Source organism: Cololabis saira, chromosome 6 (assembly GCF_033807715.1).
Source record: "Cololabis saira isolate AMF1-May2022 chromosome 6, fColSai1.1, whole genome shotgun sequence".
NCBI classification, from domain to species: domain Eukaryota; kingdom Metazoa; phylum Chordata; class Actinopteri; order Beloniformes; family Belonidae; genus Cololabis; species Cololabis saira.
The window spans coordinates 6,133,789-6,156,104 of NC_084592.1; the positions used below are offsets into that span (position 1 = coordinate 6,133,789).

Consider the following 22,316-nt stretch of genomic DNA (forward strand, 5'->3'; position numbering starts at 1 on the left):
ATATTTTTTTTAAAAGGTACACATCATAAGGCAAAACACTTGTGGCTCTTGAAATAAGTGTTGGGTATTAAATTAAAGCTGAAGTGAGATATTTCCAACGTTACATTCAAGCTCTTGCCAAAAAAGTTCACTATGTTTGCGGAAACTTTAGCTCCATGTAAATCTCTTTATTTCACTGAGAGCGGAGGTTTGGGGTGGAGTTTATTTTCATGTTTGCCAGACCGACAGAAAACTTAAAAACAAAGGAGAGCTATGAGGATGAGCTGCTTAATTAAAACATGATAAGTGACAAATTCATGACAATCGCTGACAACTTTGAGGAAGCTGAGTGATAAAAGCCCAACGCTGCTATATCGCTTCAGTATTGTAATCAGCTCTTTTCTGTACTTCTTCTGACTTGTATTCCCTTCACCAACTTCTCAGTTTTTTTCTATAATCATGAGATCGTTGCCCCTGAGAACAGTCTGCAAAATTAATGTGTAGGCCCTCCTCTATTATATTGGTTATCCAGTCAGATCATTTTACATTCAGGAAGGTGTTTCCAATTTGCAAAGAAGAATTGTGGATCTCTGCTATTTAACATCTTTGTAGAAGATAATGAGTGATAAAGGAATAGCCTGTGTGTCATTCACAGCATTTACCGTCACATATATATAAATTAACACATATTTTTTATTAAAAGAATACAGTTTTGAGTCCACCTAAACTGTCTTCTTGTGATATAGAATAGCACTTTTCATTTAAGGTGAAGTAACACATAGGTGTTTTCAAACCCGTAATGAAAGCAGATGAATGGTGAAGTCAGCTGTGAGGGTTTTCTGCAGAGGAAATAATTGTTATTCGGGGGTGAACAACAGCCTGGGGTTTCCGAGTGGAGTTTTTTGCTATCTTTGTTTGTGGGCGCTGTTAAAGTTTCACTTCTCTGCGGGGGAAATCCACAAAATCTCACAACTGATCTGCCACCTGTCAGCAGAAACCCAAGCACTTGGTGGTTTTGTTTTTTTGTTTTTTAAGCTAATTCAAGTGTTAAATGCTTTCAGAACATATTTGCAGTGTGAAAGAGTGGCGATTGGCGGTTTGCTTTTATGTACTCAGTGTTGACGTCGCCGTGACTGCAAAGCAAGGTTATTTTCTCTCAAACAGGCGGACAAAGTTTGCGATATACCCTGATTTGATTGCCCCATTAAAAAAAAGCTAAGGAGAAAGCACAACAGTAACAAAAAGTGCAAATAAAATGATAAATTTTAAAACTTTGTAAATAACTTAAAATGTAACAAATAAATATATTAAAAATGAGCTTAAATAAAACTCCCTATCTCTACTGCCATGTGACTCACAACTAAAAACAGCTCAAATAAATTTAACACCAACCTTTCCTCATCTTAAGTGCTGAAATAATTGGCATATTTGTAGAAAAATATGGCAATTTTGGGATTCCCCTTTGCAAAAATACCATTAACCGATAAGATGACTTCCCTGCAGTGAAGATAAGTAATCTATACAAAAGTTAAAGGTTTTCATATCTCGTACTTTTGCTTAGCATATCACCGACCTCGCTTTAAAACAGCACCAAAGACTTTCTTTCATATCAAAATATCAGTTTCAATTTCATTTGAAGGAATATTTGCTTACATTTAGGAAGCGAAGTTTAGCTTTGGCCCTCTCCCATCCCTGCAACCAGCAGAACAAACAAAACAGCCAAAGTAACAACAACTATATCACTTCATGGCACAATGTCACACATCAGCGACAGTAAAACCAGCTCACAGAGCTACAGTTGCAACAGCAACAGAAGACGAATGAGACTGACTGAGCGAGGCCCAAACAAGAGTAGATCTCGGTCAGTGTCGTGAACTATAATTGGTCAGACTGAGCTAAAAATGACAAAAACTCCTTTGTGCTGCTTTAACGGTGAAGTACATTGCAAGGGGTTTCCTTTGCAAAAGTGAGTAAGATCAAATAAAGGCTATCTTGTGCGTGCATTCATTGAGCCTGATGCCGTTTCTCCATCAGAATAGCAGCTGCAAGCTCCTGGGCATCCGTGACGTGAGGGTTCTTTGTCATCACTAACCTCACCAGACCTGGAGGGAAGATGCCACACAGGTTGACAAACACTCTCTGTCTGTGCTCCTGGTATCGGCCCGGGGACGGAGGCTCCGGGTGCTGGGATACCAGGTGACTCTGGTGGGGGGTAATGGGTGGAAGGGACTGCTGGGGGGCTGCCATGCCATGGGGTGGTGAATGCACCTGCGGGCTCCAAGGGTAGTGCCAGGCCTTTCCGTGGACCGGGGGGAAGAGGTCGTAGTAAGGCTTAGGGGGGGTTTGGTAACTAGGATCCCAGTTTATCTGATGCTTAGGTGGCTGGTTGAGCACAGAGCAGGTTCTTCTGGAGTAAAGTGGCGATCCTTGGTACACCCTGGAGTCCTTGAAGCCCCCATCCTGCCACGGGGAGCCCATCAGGCTGCAGCCGAGGGGCGGGCTCGGAGACTGCGAGTGGGTGCTGGTTGTTTGGGGTATTCGAGTTTCGCCTGGACAGCTGTGAAAGGGTGAGCGGTCGGGCTGAGGTGTAGAAGTGTACTTCAGGAGACGGGGAGGGGACTCTGGGAAGGCCTGCGTTCTCTGCAACCCCGGAGGAGCAGAGCAGCCGTGAGGAGAGTGCTGGCTCAGCCCGGGAGAAGCCCGGCTTGAGAGGTGGCCGTACTGGCCGGGGTAGTGCCGGTGGTGGGGGTGGGAATACTGGCAGGTGGGGCTGCCCTCCAGCGGGGCGTCGGGAGAGAAGCAGTTGGATCCGACGCTGTCGTCACTGCTGCAGTCGGAAGCCCGCAGATACGGTGGGGAGAAGCCTTCCTGATTCTGCGGCACTGCCAGCCTCAGGCCAGAATAAGCCTCGAGCATGAAGTTGTGGCCCCCGTCTGGCGACTCACATCTCTGATAGGATTCAGCCGGGCCTAATCCGTACCCTCCAGCGAGCCTGAAGCCCCCTCCACTGCCTGCTCCGGGATGTTCCCTCCGTCCCGATGAGGGGGGGCCTCCTGGGGCTGGAAGTCCTCCAACGACACTGCTGCTGCTGCTGCTGCTGCTGCTGCTGCTGCTGCTGTCGCTCCCTCGCCGCCCCTGGACGTTGGGATGGACCTGCAGCCCGTCCTCCAGCAGGTCGGGGAAGGAGCCCCTGGGACTGTCATTCGGCTGTTTGTGTCCGCGCCTCACTTCCGCTTTAGCCACCTCTCTGGACTGGCCGGCCGTTTGGCCCTTGGCCACCAGGCCGTGTCCCAGCAGCCCTCTGGAGGCCACCGACACCCTGGCGCTGGCGCGGAGCTCGTCTGCCACGGAACGCTGCGGCTGACTGCCCCGTTCTGGATGGTAGAACTTGCACTTATGGCCGTATGTGCACTTCTTCCCTAATGAAAGAAAAAAGAAGGAATTTCTCAACAGCATGCTGGAATTAAAGTGTTTTGTAACAGCTTTTCTGACCAGTTTTATCATTTTTATTTGGTCTTGAGAAAAAGAAAATAACAACTTGCATTTATATAGCCCTGTGGCAGGGTGGAGGAGCAGCCACTCAGCAGATTGGGCACAGGTGTGCCCAATCAACCTCTCCACCCTGCCTGCCTTCATAAGGAGCAGTTGCACTCCAGAGAGGGGCTGCTGCTGCTCCTTATGAAGGCAGGCAGGGTGGAGAGGTTGATTGGGCACACCTGTGCCCAATCTGCTGAGTGGCTGCTCCTCCACCCTGCCACAACCCCCTTTCCTTGAAAGGGGCTATATAAATGCTCTTCTCCTCCATTGTTCCCCGATGGTGGAACGACCTACCAAACTCTGTCTGATCTGCAGGGTGTGGACCTACTTTTAAGAGCAAGTTAAAGACTTAGCTGTTTAAGGAGCACTTCTGCATCTAGTAGCTGCACGCACTTTTAGACGTAGCTTTCTTATATAAAAAATATATTTATATTCTAGCACTCGCATGGCAGCACCTGTGTACAACTGGACTCCCAGCTGAGTGATTTTGTGCTTGTGTTGTTCTCTCAGATGGAAGTCGCTTTGGATAAAAGCGTCTGCTAAATGACAGTAGTAGCAGCAGTATATTCATCCCTCATTCATTCACTGGTGGTGGTAAACTACATGTGTAGCCAGAGCTGCCCCGGGCCAGCCGACCACCACATTCATGCACATTCACACACCAGCGACGCCTCACTGGAGGCAAGGAGGGGGAAGTGCCTTGCTCAACCGCCAAAAATTCGACCATTGGATGACCCGCTCTACTACTACTACTAATGTCATTTAGCAGATGAGACAAACACACACATGGAGCAATTATTTGCTCAGGGGCTTGAACCTGGGTCCCCTAGACCCAAGCCCACCTCTGTAGCCACTAGACTACCGCCTGAGCCACTAGACTACCGCCTGAGCCACTGCCGTCCCTATATGACACTATATGACGGCCCTCCTGGCGTGCTAGCCAGCCCTGGCAGTGTCCTGAAGTGTACGTATATGTTACCGTAGGGACACGGCTGCTTCCTGTGCTCGGGAACCACGGGCCTCTTCCTCAGGAAATTCTCCAGACTTGGTCCATGACGTCCGAGCGGGTCGTCTGGCGGCATAAATCTAAATGCACAATTAATAAAACAGAGTTTTTAAAAACATAAACAACTTTAAGAACCCTTTATTTCATTCCCCAGCATGATCCAGAGCCTTGTTTTTTTTTTCGGCTTTAGCCACATTTAGAAACCACCGAGGATGCTGTGCTGACATGTTTTGAGACCATAAAAGATGAACAGATATGTGAATGTTTTTAGTTTGGTAAGAAGAATTTGAACACCCAAACTTTCAAGAAATACCTCTCTTTAGGTGATTTGATCAGTGGATTTAAGAGGAAGCAGTAAAGATCAAGATTACACTAAGGGAAAAAAAATTCAAGAGTCTGATAAGTAAAAAGGAAGTCCTCAAAGGAAAATCCTGTGCAAAACTGGATTGTGCAAATATTAAGAGATTGCAAAATAATGACTTGGTGTCGTTTAGTGCTGGCTCTTGCCTTGAATAAATGCTGTACAGAAGTTTAAAGACAAATATACACCATCCTTGTGCATACACAAAAGAAATCCACATTTTCTTGGTAGGTTTTCTATTTTCTATGATTATTTGCTTATTTAAAGATATGAAAGAACAAACTTGATAAAGAAATTTGTCTCTTCTCAAAATCTTTATTTCTAAAGGAATTAAAATTAAAATAAAACTTTTCTCCAACGGTGCTGGTTTGTGTTTTACATGAACTGCTTACTTGTCATTCACGAAGGAATACATCAGCAGCCGTTCGTCAATGAACTTCTTCCACTCCGGCTTCTCATTGGCGAGATCCCGGTAGTTGTCGTTTGAAACAATGATGCCATCCGATTCATACGCCAGTTTGACGATGAATCGATCGTCATAGCAAACCACACGCCGTCCCTGTACGCGGCGGGATGGAGTGAAAACCAGGATCTTCACCTTCTCCAGTCTCCGCAGGATCTCTTGGTCTGAACAAACGGAGGGGGATCCAGGGGAAAATACAAGACAGGAGAGGGAGTTATAAAAAGTCCTTTTTGGTATTTTAAGACAGATAAGGCATCTGTTCAGAAGGTTGAGCCAACCATGTCAGTTGAGCATCAGGAAACGCTGCAGTGTTCGTTACCTGTGATAAGAACATCAGGAAACGCTGCAGTGTTCGTTACCTGTGATAAGAGCATCAGGAAACACTGCCGTGTTCGTTACCTGTGATAAGAGCATCAGGTCGCGACTGCTCCTTTCTCCAGGCCGGGACAAACACAGTTATGTCCCGGTGGCCTCTCTCCAAGAACCAATCCACAGCCAGCTGGATTCCTTGGCAGGAGAACACCTCCTTATTCCCATGACTGCATAAGTAGAAGGAAATGTTAAAGGTGGAAACAACAGCACCCCCACAACTAAAGATACAGCACAATATTGTTCTATATATACAGGACTGTCTCAGAAAATTAGAATATTGTGATTTTCTGTAATGCAATTACAAAAACAAAAATGTCATACATTTGATTTGATTTTCTTAAACTGTAAGCCATAATCAGCTATATTAAAATAATAAAAGGCTTGCAATATTTCAGTTGATTTGTAATGAATCCAGAATGTATGACATTTTTGTTTTTTTTAATTGCATTACAGAAAATAAAGAAATTCATCACAATATTATAATTTTCTGAGACAGTCCTGTACAAGGCTGTCACACAGTCTCATACTTTATTGGGTCAAAGCTCTATTTCAGTTTTGATTTCAGTTAGTTTCTGAGTGCTTCATTGTCAGCTTTTTAAAACACGGCATCAGCAGTGAAAAAAGGAGGTCAGTTCAAGCATATTTGAGAAGAGCAGGAAGAGCAGGAACATTCCTTCAGCAACCAGAGAAATTTTCAGAAAAATATATTAAAATACCGGAGTAGCAGTAAATCAGTCTTTACAACACGAACTCAGTTAACTGAGGTTTTTCTTAAAGATTTATGTGCATAACTCTTAATAGGTTCCACCACAGTAAATCATCTGAGGGGAGGAGCTTTACTGACTAGTGACTAATTCTTCTGACTGTAGAACGTGTGCCCCAGCGAGACCTCTGCAAGTCCTCTCCTCTCGCCAACTGATCCAACACTGATGACCAGCAGCACCTGGCTGCAACTGACCTCTAAATCCTATGAAAGGAGTAAAGGGCTAAAATATATATATATATATATATATATATATATATATATATATATATATATAAATAAAATAAATATATATTATTTATATTATATATAAAAAATGCATATATATATATATATATTGGTAGCCTATTAGGTAATTGCAGCTATTTATTATTAACATTTATGTTTAATTTATGATAGAGGTAACAAAGGGGCAGGGTTAAATAAGTTTTACTTCAACCTGCTCCTTTTCGGACACTGTTTTTTTTCCCCTGTTTTTATTACGTTTTTGTTGCTTTTTTTTCTGTATGTTTTGAATTTGTTTTAAAATCTTATATTTTTTTATGTGTTCGAAATAAACAAATCAATCAATCAAAAAAAAAAAAAAAAATATATATATATATATATATACATATACATATATATATACATATATATATATATATATATATATATATATATATATATATATATATATATATATATATATATACATATATATATATATATATATATATATATATATATATATATATATATATATATATATATATATATATAGGCCTCAGGTTTTTACCAACATGGTATTAACGATGCAGACAAAAAAAAGAGAAAGGAGTAAAGGGGTACTTAGTGTTGCCCATATTATTATTAGTATAGATATAAATAGTGGCCTGATTGTTTTTGTTGTATTTTCCTGACACCCATTAAAATCTGATTATTTTTACTTTTTTATTTTATTTTAATAAATTGGCAACTGCAAATTTACTACCTTAAAAAACAGATGATTTATTTTTAGATGATTGGAAAATCCTTGTTGTCAATGGCCAGTCATGATGATCACATGATGAAGCCTGTGTTCCTTTTTTCTTGCTGCTCATCACATGATGCTTGCATGGTACAGTGTGCAGGTGAAGAGCAGAAACAGAGCAGAGAGAGCGGGGGCCGGGGCAGCTTCCACTCACCTCATGGCTACGTTGCTCCCATCGATGACGACGGGCCGGAGGTTGTCCAGGTCCTCCGGCGTGGGACTGGGGTACGGCCCTCGACAAGACTCCAGCGAGGAGCCGGAGGAGGAGGAGGAGCAGGTCACAGAGGGGGACAGAGAAGACAGCAGCGAGGCGGCGCCTCCTTGATGCTCCATCTCCGTCCTGGTTCCCAGTTTGACCAGCTCTCCCAGGATGTCATTGATAAGTGCGTCTGGGCCCAGCTTCTTGAGCACCAGCAGTACCAGCTCCTCGGAGTAGCCTAGCTTGAGGGCGAACTCCACCTTGCCGCGGCAGTCTGTGATGAGACTAGCTGGGGGGCAGGTCTGCGTCTGCGGGGCATCTCCGGGCAGCAGGTTCAGGACCAGGTCCAGCCTGACTGGTTGGAAGTCTGAGGAAGACTCTCTCTGGTGCTCTCTCTGGTTTTGGAGGGATCTTTTAGATCCAGATCCAGAGCCGGTCTGGAGTCGTTCATCCTCGCTGTCAGAGACAGCGCTCTCCTCTGAGAAGTTGCTGCAGCTGCTGCTGCTGCTGAAGCTGGAGTGAGTGCTGAGACTGATGCTGCTGCCGTCAGTGCTGTCGCTGCTCTTCCTCGGGGCGCCGCTCCTGACCTGTAGCACGCCCGAGCTGCTCACGGTGTTTGCAGCGGCCTGCCGCTCAGCGCCATCCACGTGGAGGTAGTCCAGATCCAGCCCCAGGCTGAGGATGTGGCCTGTTCCATCCTCCAGATGGTCCTTCAGGCCCATGAAGGCCTCTCATGCATCCAGCTGCACGTGCTCCGTGACCTCCCAGCACGCTCCGCACGGACTCCACCACTCCTGCCGACGCCAATCCGGGACGGGAGGCTTCAAAGAAACACAAGGAGCGACCGGTTCAATTAAAAATTAAATGTCAGAGGGACGGTATCAGAGTTTGCACATGTATTTCAATACTATATCATAGAGTTCGCCCCTCTGGGATATTAGAAAGAATTCAGCTCTGGAGGAGGTTTGGCCCCCGCTGTGCAAATAATCTCAGGTAATAAATCAAGTGAGGCCTTGATTTGGTGACTTCCCTGCAATTGACAGGGGATGTGTTGGGACAGGCAGCCTGCCCCCCCTACCTGCTTCCCCTGCTCCCATCCCTCTGCTTGGGGTTAAAGAAAAGAAAACACAGGGTTCACTGATAACAGGATCTTATGCTGTTGTCAACAAGCATCGCCAGAGGCAAAGATACTCATATCTGAGGAAGGAACTTGCGTGATTGTTATACAGGACTGTCTCGGAAAATTAGAATATTGTGATTTTCCATCCATCCATCCATTATCTACAGCAGGGGTAGGCAATCCTGGTCCTCGAGGGCCGGTGTCCTGCATGTTTTAGATGTTTCCCTGCTTTAACACACCTGATTCTAATTAATCATCGTCATCAGCTTGTCATCCAGGGCTGCACAATTCTGTTAATGACACAGGTACTTTTATCACGGTGTGCTGAAGCAGGGTAACATCTAAGACATGCAGGACACCGGCCCTCGAGGACCAGGATTGCCTACCCCTGTTATATAGTATACCCGCTTTATCCTTTGCATGGTCACAGGGAATATTGTGATTTCCTGTAATGCAATTACAAAAACAAAGATGTCATACATTCTGGATTCATTACAAATTAACTGAAATATTTCAAGCCTTTTATTATTTTAATGTTGCTGATCATGGTTTACAGTTTAAGAAAACTCAAATATCCTATCTCAAAAAATTAGAATATTCTGGGAATCTTAATCTTAAACTGTAAACCATAATCAGCAATATTAAAATAATAAAAGGCTTGCAATATTTCAGTTGATTTGTAATGAATCCAGAATGTATGACTTTTTTGTTTTTTTAATTGCATTACAGAAAATAAAGAACTTTATCACAATATTCAAATTTTCTGAGACAGTCCTGTATAAAACACATCATCTCATCTTGAAAAATAATACCAAATAGTGAAGGTGTAATATCATTCAAAGGAGCATTTTTTTTTTAAAATGTGTTTTATGATGCAATATGATCTTTGTTGATCCCACGGTGTTTTATGTTGAAATGTATGTTTAAACTTCAGAAACTGTATATTCTGTTAATCTTGGTTCAACACAACAAAGAAATTACATATATTTTTTCAAATAATATACCTTTCAGTTCCTGTAATAGTCCTATATTTTGATACAGCTGCATTAGACGTATATGATAAGATGTGGTTAAGCAGAACTGATACTGCCGGCATGTGCCAGACCGCTGAAGGTCTTGCAGGACGAGCCTGAGCCCAGCACGTGTTGGTTATTGATCGATCTTCACACGCAGTCACTTGTCGGCTCTACGTTGGCTCTACAATCGTTCGTTGGCCTCAGCGTGGCTCTGACATCCATCAAAGCAGCAAAACCAAAACTGTGACAAGTGAAGACTAAGTATTCACTGAGTTCTGAAACTAAACTTGTGAAAGTCAAAGTGCCTTCAAGAAGTCCTGAAAACCTTCCCTGAGACAACCGGACATTACCTTCACGAGTTAAGATGACCTAAAGAACACGGATATAAATCACCTAATGTTGGACTAATTGTCATAGATCTAAACAAGTTCAACTAGTTTGAAAATGAACATATGAAATTGTTATAAACTTCAGTATATGACCGTTTTTTTTAAGGGTAGGCCACTGTCTGATGAGTTTAAACATAGGGAAGTAGATCAGTAAAATAATTGTCTAAAATCATGTTTATGAAAAATATTATATTTTGAAGACGCCATTAAAAAATTAAAAAAACAAAAAAATCTCCACATGCAAATAAAGAAGAAGGACAATAGGCACCATTGACCCAAGGAGACCATATCATATATCATATGATATCATATACACAATATCATACAAAAGGTTCAACACTCCTCAGTAAAGTCAAAGAAGCAACATAAAGCAAAATAAAAAAACACATCTTTGAATTTTGTAAGTAGGAAAACGGCATGTTTTCTCATAAAAGCTTTTGACGTGGAGCTGGTCACCCTTTGATGCTCAACATGCTTCTTCTAATGACCCCATGAAAAAGAAAGATATTTGTAGAGATATTTTCTAGTATGTAAAGGATGCACATGCACCACCTCACAACGGTGCTTTAAGTCACCCCGGGCTTTTCGGACATTTCTCCAGGGGACGTCATTTGAGTCTGATGCATAAAAATCTATTTATTTATTGTGTTATGATATTCAAAAATGTTTACAATGACCGAGGCCACTTCCTTTTTTTTTCTAACACAGAATGATCTTGTTAGTCAAAGAATGGGACGGTTGAAGTTCAGTCATTCAGTAAGCACGTTGATCGCTGCGATGACTGGTATGATGTGGAGCGGCGGGCCGTGGGTTTGTCTGCTGGGCTGTTTGTCTGTGGAAAAACCCCTCCATGCAGGGTACTTCCAAACAAACAACCTGCTCCAAGCGCTGTGACAAATATGTCTGAGCGCTATTCACAGATTTAGTGCAGAAAAGAGTTTGGGTTATCATTCTTCACCACCAAACAGTCTCTGACTAAACTCACAGAAAACACTGAACGTGTGATCCACAGACCACAGCCGCTGCTCGTCCCACACCCGTGTGTAGCATCAAAACCTAAAAAAAGGTTGTTTCCAACTAAATAAAGCACTTTTTATAGTTGATCATCCAGATACTGTTTTACTGCATATTACATTTTTGCAAGGACATTTCAGATAATGCCGTAGTCCTTTGATCATTGTGTCGATGTAAATCCAACCCTCTTCGAAAGTCTTTATGAACAAACAAATGAAGTGTATTTTTAAAACTGAGTCTTTCTTCACTATTGGTCTTACTCATTTGCACCATCCCCATGACACGGACCTTACCATGGATACAGAATCTCAGCTGGAACCCCTGCTGTCACGGCAACCGTGTTTAATCCTCCTTACGCACACTATGTGGATATTTAATTTAGTTTTATTTAATATATTTAGTATTTTTTATCTTCTACTGTCTTTATTGTTCAGCTGTGTTTTTTTTATCTATATACTTATATTACTTTTTCTGCTGTAAGTGCATGTTGTGTGTGATTGTGTGTAGATGATCTATCTATGAATTGTGTGCACACATACAGTATGTGAAAACGATGAGACACAGCTGTTTGCTGCTCTGCTGTATTTACGTATAACATATTTGGTGTTTAAGGGTGCAAAACTTTTGGTGAGGGGGCAAAAGTTATAGTAACTGAGTTCAGTTTCTGAACAAATAGATAATAAATAGTTGGTTTTTTTTTGTTGTTTTTGACAATTGACCTAAACTACAACATTGTTTAGATATCTTATTTGTAAAACTCCAGGTCAGACTCTGTGACGGGAAGTTTCCGTGCTCCAGTCCGCTGACTGCACCCCTGCAGGTGTGAGCTCATAATTTGGCCGCAGTTCTATCAAGGAATCTCTTGGCAAAAAAACCCAGAGAGGAGGAGCCTTTTAATGTCCCGACACCCCCCACGTCTAATCTGCCGCACCACTGTTTGTCATCCTGAATGCCACAAGAGAGCTGGAATAATTTAGTCCCCCACCAACAAAAGAGTACAAAAGGAAGGAGCGAGAGTGAGCTTGCGTGTATTGTGGGGGTGGGGGTGAGAAGTGTGTCTGGCCTGCCGTCCCTCAACAATGCAGCTGCCACCCAATCTGTCCCCCTGTGACGACAGCATTGTTCTCCAGGGCTTGAGCAGCATGCACAGACGGAGGCTGGGGGGGCCTTAAACCCGTTCACCCCCAAAACATACACGGGCGACACGCCCGCTAACCCCGCAGACGCAGCAGTCGCAGCCGGAAACTCTGAGGAGTCAGCAGAAATGGCGGTGACACAGCGAGTGGAAACAAAAGACACTGAGGCCAATATTACGCTCTTCAAATAGTTGAGCACGACTTGCAAACCGACTCTTTGCCAGAAAAAAGCCTGGACAATAGCAAAGTACCACCGTGTGTGTTTGGAGAAGAGCACAGAGGGGAAATTTCACCACAACCTTCAAAAAAGACAGTAGTTTGGAAAAGTATAAGTGACTAAGTGGACTTGGCTAAAGAGGAACAACATCAGCTCCTCGGATGCCTTTTAGTGTAGTATTTTAGATCCGTACAGGAGAGTTTTCAGTTCCTAAACTAAACAGGCTGAACAAGGTCCCCGTCTGCTCATCTGGGTTATGTCTGAACTACACATGAACTTTGTCCGTAGTTTGTCCGTGACTGAACAAAACTTTTCCGACAATTACATATAGGTGCCGTTTTTGTGTTTTCTTGTTTTATTTTTAACAGCTTGTGCTTTTTATTGTTTTACTTCTTTTCTTATCATCTTATTCATAATTTTATTCAATCTTATTTGTTATTTAGTGTCTAATTATGTCTTGCCGCTTTTAATGTCAATGTAAAGCACTTTGAATTACCTTGTGTTGAAATGTGCTATATAAATAAACTTGACTTGTCTTGTTATTTGATTTGTCAACCTGAATAGTTCTCAAGTTACAGGCCAAACTGAATATTTATTTTATTGTTTAACTCTTTAAATATATAAATATATATATATATATATATATATATATAATGTCATATTTTCATATGACATATATATATATATATATATATATATATATATATATATATATATATATATATATATATATATATATATATATATCAAAAGACCAAAAGTTTGACGACTCCTTCTCTTTCAAATAAATGGGGAAGTGTGTCCAAACTTTTGGTCTATATATATATATATATATATATATATATATATATATATATATATATATATATGGAGTTAATGGCACCACATAAGAATAAAACAAAGAAATTGCTAAATTTCTAAACCTAAATTTCTAAAACGTTGATTGTAGGAGCTGCCGTGGTCTCCAACCTCATTGTGTCACACACCGTGGTGTAAAGGAGAACTAGTTTCCTCTGTGGGAGTGTGTGCGTGCAGTGAGAGGGCTCTGCCCCGACTCTCTCCACTTCCTCAGCGAGCAGATGCTGCAGCCTCCACCTCCGTGACCCACCCGGCCCGCGCTGCCTCCGCACTGCCCGTCTCTCTGTGAGTGTCACGGTGCAGGGTTAGCCCCCTGGGGGGCTGCGTGGAGGGATGAGCTCCCCCGAGGTCAGACCCTGACCATTCCCCCGGGGCGGGCCGCCACACGGCTGCTGCCGCCCGCGGGCCCAGCCCGGCCGTGAGCAAGTCTGCCACACCAGCAAACGGCTGGGAGGGGGACAAAGAGGGCGCAGAGAGCGTAAGCGTGTGTGTGTGTGTGTGTGTGTTGGGGGGGGGGGGCTTGGGGGAGGGGATGTGGGGAAACAGATGCCTACTGAAGCCACATGGGACCTCCCTGAAAGGCTTAGGCAACTGGTGGTGTCCAGCTTGGTCCTCGGTGACACACCTCACCACTGCCTGTCTGCTCTGGCCCTGACGGTAGGGTTGTAGGGGTGTAGGGGTGGGGGGGCAACACTGACGTAGGGCGTTGGGGGGGCAATACTGACGGTAGGACGTCAGGGGGGTAACACTGACTTTCCCCTCCAAGATGTGAAGGCCGCAGTGTCTCCAGGCTGCTGAATACAACCAGGATCAAAAAGGTCACGGGCCATCGGCGCATGTGAATGTCTGAGTCACTGATCATCACGCGTGTGTTCTCACCACTTTCCACAATACTCATCAACTGACTGGGATACATTTCATAGGAACAATAGTTGTTCCTCATATTGGGAGGGAGGAAACCCCCCCCCCTTGCCCCAAGAAGCCCCGCTTAATAACCACAAAGCTTTTTAATGTAGCTCACTTCGAGAAAAACGCTTGACATGATGTGTAGTTTCATGAAAACACATTTATAAATATCCAGCAACTGATGAGCACCAATAAAATAGTTTGAATTGTAAACAGCTATTTAGATTTTATTTGTAATAACAATTGAGCAGAATTCACCGTGTTAGTGATAGAAAAGACAAAACAACATCACGACAATCACAACTGCGTTAAAACCTGTAGTGGCACAATTCCTTCAGTTATCCATATTTCTTACATTTAACTTGCAGATAATATATTCTTCTGTTATATAAGTTAAAACCATTTTATATGATATGAAAAAAGGAGTGCAAAGCTCATCGAAGCTGGACAAACAAGTAAAGAAAGCACTTACCGCTCAGTTCCAAGAAAAAGGCAGTCAAACTGAAAAAAGGCCACAACTCCTACTATCTCCCTCCTGAAACACAATCGTTGGTCATTTCTGCAGCAAATCACAAAGTCAGAGGAACTAAAGAGGGATTCCCCAGTAGTGTAGCTGGTTAAATAGCCCCAGTAAGCCTGAGTATAAGGAAAGCTCCTTTTTAAAAGAAAGAAAAGTGAAATCTCAGTATCCGCCGGAGAACTGGACCAAGTAAAGCCAATCCAAAAGCAGCCGGGCAAAGTAGTTTTCCTCTTCGAGTTTAGCAGCAGTCCTAAGACTTTGAGTTCTCCTTTTTGGTTGAGATGCAGTCTGCAGTGTCCTGCCGCTGCAGGATTATCAGTGTGACTGTGAACAGATGGAGTGGAACTCATCTACTTCTCAGCCCTCACTCCGAGTCTGCTCCGCCGACCAATACTGAGCCGGAGATCTGACAACAAACACACCCGTCTCACTTTTCTGTCATCCCTTGTGTACACACTCCACTCACCAACCTCTCCACCAATGAAAGGGGAACACTAAGATGTAGTAAAAATGACTCCACCCCCTGCACCCTCCCCATCCAAACCTCAAAAACACATAAACACCAACATACATTAGCCGCCTGTGAATGGACGAGGGGGCGTAAGTTGACAATGGTGCTGGGTGGTGGGAGGTGGGGCGGTGCACAAAGGAAGACTCTCGGCAGGCAGCTGCACACAGACACCACACACACACACACACACACACACGCACACACAGAAATACAGACACATGAGGAAAAAGAGAGAGGAAAAAGCACACAGGACCCAGGACTGAGCCCTGTGGAGCACCTGGCCCACTGGAGACGGCTGCTGCTTTCCACCCCTTTGTGTCAGGGGTTGGGGGGGGGGACTGTCTTTCCCTCAGACAATGAGACGAATCATGTTAAAGGTAGTGTGTGCTCCTCAAATGGGTGTCGGGATGCTTGTGCGTGTACCCTAGTGGAAAGCCAGCAGGTGGGGGAGAAAGCTGTGAAATGAGAAACTATTGAAACTAACGAGACAAAAAAGGGAAAAGAGTGGTACAAGAGGGAAAAGGCAGAACAAAGTTTTTATTTCAGGCTTTTAGAATCAAAGGAGGTGAAACAAAAGCCCCTTTTACATCAACAAATACCTCATGTCTAACGCGTGGATCTAGCGTGTCGTCTGCCCACCCCGCCACGGGGTGGTGTTTCGAGCTGCCCCACAAATAAATCCCCAGATATACTTGCAGTTCAGAACGCGTACGCATCATGGCGGCCACGCGTATCCTGCGTTCATTTGACGCGTCGACGTGGACGTTCTCAAAAAGACACTGAACGCGTAGCGACCTGCAGTTCTGGTCTGATACCAGCTGGTGTCGCTGGCGCCGTTTACTTTGCCAAGATCGCAACCAAAGCAATGTTATAATTTCCTACATCATCCAATGGTGTCATGTAAACTTGTTCGTTGTTCTAATCTGCTACTGCTACTACCGCTACTACTAAATATTTAATCACTTTTCCAACTGTTGCTCTGCTTACTGCCCCCTATCGGTCACCGCCGGCACTACACACTCTCCTTGTGTACTATGCGAGCGACGTTGCGGTTGGTGGTGCACGAGAACGGACGCGAACGCAAGCACCAACAGCAAGTTTATCTGGGGCTTAACTCTCCTCCGAGGGTAGTCCTGACCGCGGGTCAGGACTGATGTTAGCAAAACTAACGCAGGGTGGCGGGTCGTGCGAGGGGTTTGTTGATCACATAACATTAGGGCTGTTTCACAAAACCAGGATAGAGGATAAAGCCGGGATTTTCCGGATATCCTGGCTGAATTAAGCCTGGATTTGGTTTCACAAAAGCAGTACCACATAAGTTAACATGGTGATATATCCTGTGCAGCTAGCCTGCTAACCAGGCTAACAGCCAGGCTTAGTTAAACCTGGTGCCTCATGTTCGGTCAGCGGGCCCACAGATCAGAAACTGATGTGTTTTCTCCCTGATTCCCTTTTCTTAGCTGTCTGTTTTGGACTTTAAAAAAAAAGTCTGGAGAGACTACCGGAGGGCAACCACAGGTGTTTCTGCAATACTTAATAGGCTATTAATAGGCTTATTAAATTCAAATTTTGCGGCCACACGGAGAAAACATTTCTTGGCACTAACGGTTGCATTATTACAAGATGACATCATTATCTTATTGTTTTCCCTCAGAAATCCCCCTTTAAAGCTAGTTCTCATCAGCTAGCAGTGGAAGTGTCTATACCATGATCATTTAAACACTGTAAACATATCTGTTTTTCATTTCTTTTAGTGGACAGTGCATGCTTTTCCAGTAGTTTTAGACTTATTTGAATGAACTGGACATGTCTGACCTGTGACCTTCATGAGCACTACCGCTTTTCTGGCGATGACCTCCGCTACCTGTCCAGAATACCTGATCCTAAAATTCAACACTGCACCGAGCCACGTGCCATGCCCTCACATTACCCAGGTGAACTGTGTGTATGGATTCTGGGGAGATTGAGCCGTGCCAGACACATGATCCTCTTTTTTTAACAGCTAAAATAAATACGGGGATGAAATATGTGAGCAGCACCTTCTGAGTCCAAGTCGGTTGTACATTCTAGTCGACATTTTTTCTAGATACCTACCAGTCCGCAAAATGTCCTTGCCAAGTCCTCTTTGGCGTAGTCATGTCCGTACATGTTTGGTGAGAAGTACAGTGCACGCAATTATCCGTTGTAGAATCAGTGAATCTGTGATCGATCTCAGTGAGGAAATCTGTGGAAACATTTACCTGGATTACTTACACCTGGCTGGACAAAAGCCGCACCTCCGGAGCGTTTGGTCCTTGTGAAACGGATGAAGCCAGGATGAGCTGATGGCGCTATGTCAAGCCTGGATTTATCTCCTGTCCTAGGTATCTTAATCCTACTTTTGTGAAACAGCCCTCTGAGTACATTTATTTATTATTATTTTATAAAATAAGGAAACAGCTGATGAGGGTAACAGCAGCAGCAGGAGGTCACAGGTATGGCCTATATTAATAAGGTTAGTAACTGGAGAGACGAGGAGATCCACGAGCTGCTCAACCTCGGAGACCTGGCGTATGTCCAGAACCATAAAGGATGATGGTCCGTTGTTTGAACAAGTGGACACAAAAATGACAAACCGGGCCAATAAACGTTCATCCTGATGTTCATCCATCCTCCTTTTGAAAACTACACCTGTCTGACGGCAAATTAATCCTGCTGATGTAGGGACAATTCAACACGTCCACACAGGTTATGTTATGTTTTGCTGATAATGCCAACTCGCCTTCAGGCCCGACGTGACAAATAACAGGCCTTTCGTTTATATTACCAGCGTTTACACGCGTTCCAGCGGTTTTAGCGGGGTCCAATCTAAAAACGCCTAAAGACTGCCCATCAAGCTGGACTTCAACAGTTCCCTTTAGCAGCCCATTTCATGGGAAGGAGTTCCTCATGTTTCCCATCACAACAATAATAAAACACTAACAATAAAGACATTGGTAAACACAGATAAACAATAACCTTAAAATATTGTCTGAAATAAAAGAAGCAGTGAAGTTAATAAAGACATTGGATGCTTGTCAAATCATGCTTCCAATAAATCACTTGGATAAATCACTAAACGTTATCAGTTCAGATCAGCATTTTTGGACTTGCGTTGGCTGAATATTCATCTTAACATCCAAACTCAGCACGCGCCGCCTACGTGAGCGACGCATCTAACCTAGCTCTCCGTACTGGGGGCTGGGGGCAGCAGAGACGTGAGTTAGGGGGAGTGTTGAAAGCTGTGTGCATGTGTGCGTGTGCATAGGGGCAGAGTCTGTGAACTCTGCCCCAGTTCTTATGCTCAGCTATAGTCATTGATAGCGATGGAGTATGAGGCGCGTTTCCACCAGCGGGAGATGTTTCGGGGGCCGGGCCGGTTACGCTTATGTCCATTACCAGGCACAGCCCTAATGTGGTCTTCAGTACCTTTTACGGGGCCAAAAAAAGGCTCTGTAGCAGAAGAGGGCAGTGTTTCGGCCTGAAGGGGCTCCATAGTGAGGGTCTATAGGCGCGTTTCCACTGGCAGGAGTTCAGGGTAAATCTGCTGGACAGGAACCTCTAACAGGGCCGACCGTCTCCTCAGCCACTGTACGTTTACATGCACTAAGAGAAAGTCAAATTGTTGCCTTAATCCGACTGATATCAAATTTTTAAGAGCCATGTATACACTTTAGCCTTATGGAGCTAGAACAGTCGCTCCATATAGCCGGGCCGAATTGAAGCTCTTGAGATCCAGTTTTTAGTGCCAGATAATCCTAATCTGAGTTATTCCGGATTAGCTAGCGACTGCCCCAGGATCCCCCCTTTGGAAGTGATGATACCGCGAAAGCCAGAATATCAACACAATAGAAGGAACCGGAAGAACGCCAACACAAAAGTGCGTGTGGCGCCACCTAGCGGAGTTGAACTCACCTCACTCAATAATTTGATCATCTTCTCACGCATGTATACTTGGACTTCTCTGAAACTCCAGTTTAATCGTTAGCTAGATTGTTGCCAATAGCTGGATTTAGTTTTGCATGTAACCGCACTGACTGTAGCCCCACACAAGAACTTTTGGCTGAAAAATAGCTGACCTGACCACCAGGTGGTGGTGATCTGCGTTTTTGCAGTTCAAAAACGGCCAGCAGAAGAATGAAAAGACGAAGAAACACGTAAACAACCGATGCTACTTGCTTTATTGTTTTAAAACATACACAGCGGTCGTAGCGATTGAGATTAAAAGCAACCCCCCACCGGACCTCTCTATGACAGCAAGACCTGAACCGACTCGTCGGTCCATCCTTTGTTTTCTTCATGTCCTCTCTAACTGCATCAAATGTACTCGTAGCAAAATACCTCTGGTCCAAATGCTTAAATGATTTGTGGTCACATGATTTCCAGGTCTGTTGTACAGCTTTGTGTTGCCCACTCCCGAGCTGCAGCGTACCAGGATCATTCACCTCTGATTTGGGCCTGTGATGTCACAGAACCCCAGACATGCAAATGGTGTAGATTTTTTTTCCTTTAGTTACGTCAGATACGTCCAAATAAGAGTTCCAAATAAGTATGTTTTTACTATTGTAAAGACATTTTTGTAAACATTGTGCAGATTGCTTGAGAAGACAAGCAAAGAGGAATTTTAATCCCTTGGGGAAGTGTGAGTAGTTGTAAATCTTTCTGAAAAGGTTATTAATCAGCTGATGGGATTGTCTACTTAAGTCAAAAACCGATCTGTCAGAATATTCAAACTCAGATCCTAAAATCTTTAAAAGATACTCCGTCCTCCCACCTCCTTTCTTACAGGCAGTGATGTCAATTTTCCACTCTGAAGTCAATATTGCCATGTTACATTAAGAGTAGGAAGATTACTCTTTGAGTGAATGTTTGTGTGTGGGAGACCAGCAGTCAGACCACAGGACACAGAAAGGTGGAACATCTCGAGTGAGTAGGTGGCCAACCACAAAAGTCACCAACATAATGTAGGAGGAACTTCCCCTTGTGGACATGCCGTTGTACTGACTGTATGAATATAAATGTAAAGCTTCCCCAGTCTTAAACAAATACAACTGAACAGTGTTGCCCCATAAATGAAAGCTGATCAGATTGTGATTAGAGCCAAGTCTGCAGGTCTGAGCTCATCCAATCCCCGGAGCTTCTTTTCTGGAATTGACCCCAAGCGGCAGGAGGCAGGACTTCCTGCACCTACGTGTTTATTATTATGATTGCAATATAATTATAACATATCATAGTTATACTGCATATTGTTGTTTACAGTGTGGCACACACACACACACACATGCACACACACACACAGACCAGTCCCTACAGCATACACCGTATCATTTATCCATCCACACACTTGACATGGAGCCAGGTATTTCCCGCTTGGAACGCCCACACTATGCAAATCAGTAAGCTGAGTGTAGATCCCATATCAGTTTGACACTTCGTGGGGTTAAGCTCACACGTTTTTTTCCAAAGTAATGTCATTGGTGTTTAATTATGCATTATGTAGCACAAAACATCAGCTGTTGAGACATGCCCAGGGTTTCCCAAGAACAGCTGCAGCACAATGCGCTGTGATAACTTTTATTGCGGTCTATTATTGAGGAGGATGAAGTGCAACTAGTTATGACAATCACGACAACACCGGAGGGCAACCACAGGTGTTTCTGCAATACTTAATACACACACGGTTATTACATTCAAATTTTGCGGCTACACGGAGAAAACATTTCTTGGCACTAACGGTTGCATTATGACATGATGACATTTTTACATCGTTATCTTATTGTTTTCCCTCAGAAATCCCCCTTTAAAGCTAGTTCCCATCAGCTAGCAGAGGAAGTATCTATACCATGATCATTTAAACACTGTAAACATTTCTGTTTTTCATTTCTTTTAGTGGACACGACATGCTTTTCCTGTAGTTTTGGACTTATCTGAAGTGTTGCAATGATGACTTCCTTTCTTGTACATCACTGCAGGCGTAAGAAAGAGACATATGAGTTGTTGTTATATTTCTATGGAAAATGAACTCTGTGTATCCGTGTTTAGTCTCGCAAACTCCATGTGCAAGGTTTTACTGCGGGACCTTAGCTGATTTCTACTACTAGTGTTTCATTTTTGTTTCAAAATGTTTTAAAAGAAATGTGACTTTAGTGGTGAAAACATGCAGATCATTTTCAGCTTTAGCTGCATTTACATAACTGACAAATTGATGGATATCATGGGGCCTAATAACAATTCTGTAAATCCTTTTATCAAGGATGACATAAGTCCATTCTTTTATCATACATTTGACTTAAATTATAAAAAATATAGTATAATTTATAAAGTCTCATCCTCACGATCTACTGAGATGAACAGATGTGTGTGTTGTTTTTTTCATGAAACACTTGAACAGTAATTCTGGTATCTGCACTAATAAAGCAGTTATAATTCTGTTAAACCCTTTTCTTGATGGATGCACCTTTTGTTTTATTAATGTGATTTGGATTTACTGAATTTATATGCAACGATGTTTGGATTATGGGTGTCCTCTGCTTTCCTGTTGTTTTTTTAATATACAGCAACTGACCACTGGACTGGAGTTTAAGGTTTGTAAAGTCTGGTTTACTCGGTCCACACAAATCATTGTGTACAATCAGCAGATTTTTGCTTCAACCACTGGACCTTGACATGAACCATCCCAAGTTCATCTAAAAGCTGTTTATTGTTTATAAAGTATTGAAGCGTCTTTATCGCACTAAATAATTAAGAGCCAGGACTGTTTTGCTCCTATGGTTTGACCTGCACAACTAAAGTATAAGCCTTTTATCCCTGCATCTTAGATTCTTCTCTCCTGGGTGCAAGAACTGCATATCACATGAAATTGTTCTTAAAGGGGACCTATTATGGCATCTAATCACTATTTTAAACAGGCCTTGAATGTCTT

General features: G+C 43.3%; 1 protein-coding gene across 1 annotated transcript; it reads right to left on the minus strand.

The window, feature by feature from the left end:
* Nucleotides 1-481: 481 nt before the first annotated feature.
* LOC133445727 (probable ribonuclease ZC3H12C) lies at nucleotides 482-15,189 on the minus strand. The gene is made up of 6 exons (XM_061723101.1): nucleotides 14,818-15,189; nucleotides 7,645-8,510; nucleotides 5,746-5,885; nucleotides 5,276-5,510; nucleotides 4,496-4,602; nucleotides 482-3,398 (listed from the first exon to the last, which is right to left on the minus strand). Exons 2-6 carry the CDS (start codon nucleotides 8,409-8,411, stop codon nucleotides 1,984-1,986), a joined length of 2,664 nt encoding a protein of 887 aa, XP_061579085.1. The 5' UTR covers nucleotides 8,412-8,510; nucleotides 14,818-15,189; the 3' UTR covers nucleotides 482-1,983.
* Between the last annotated feature and the right edge of the window lie 7,127 nt (nucleotides 15,190-22,316).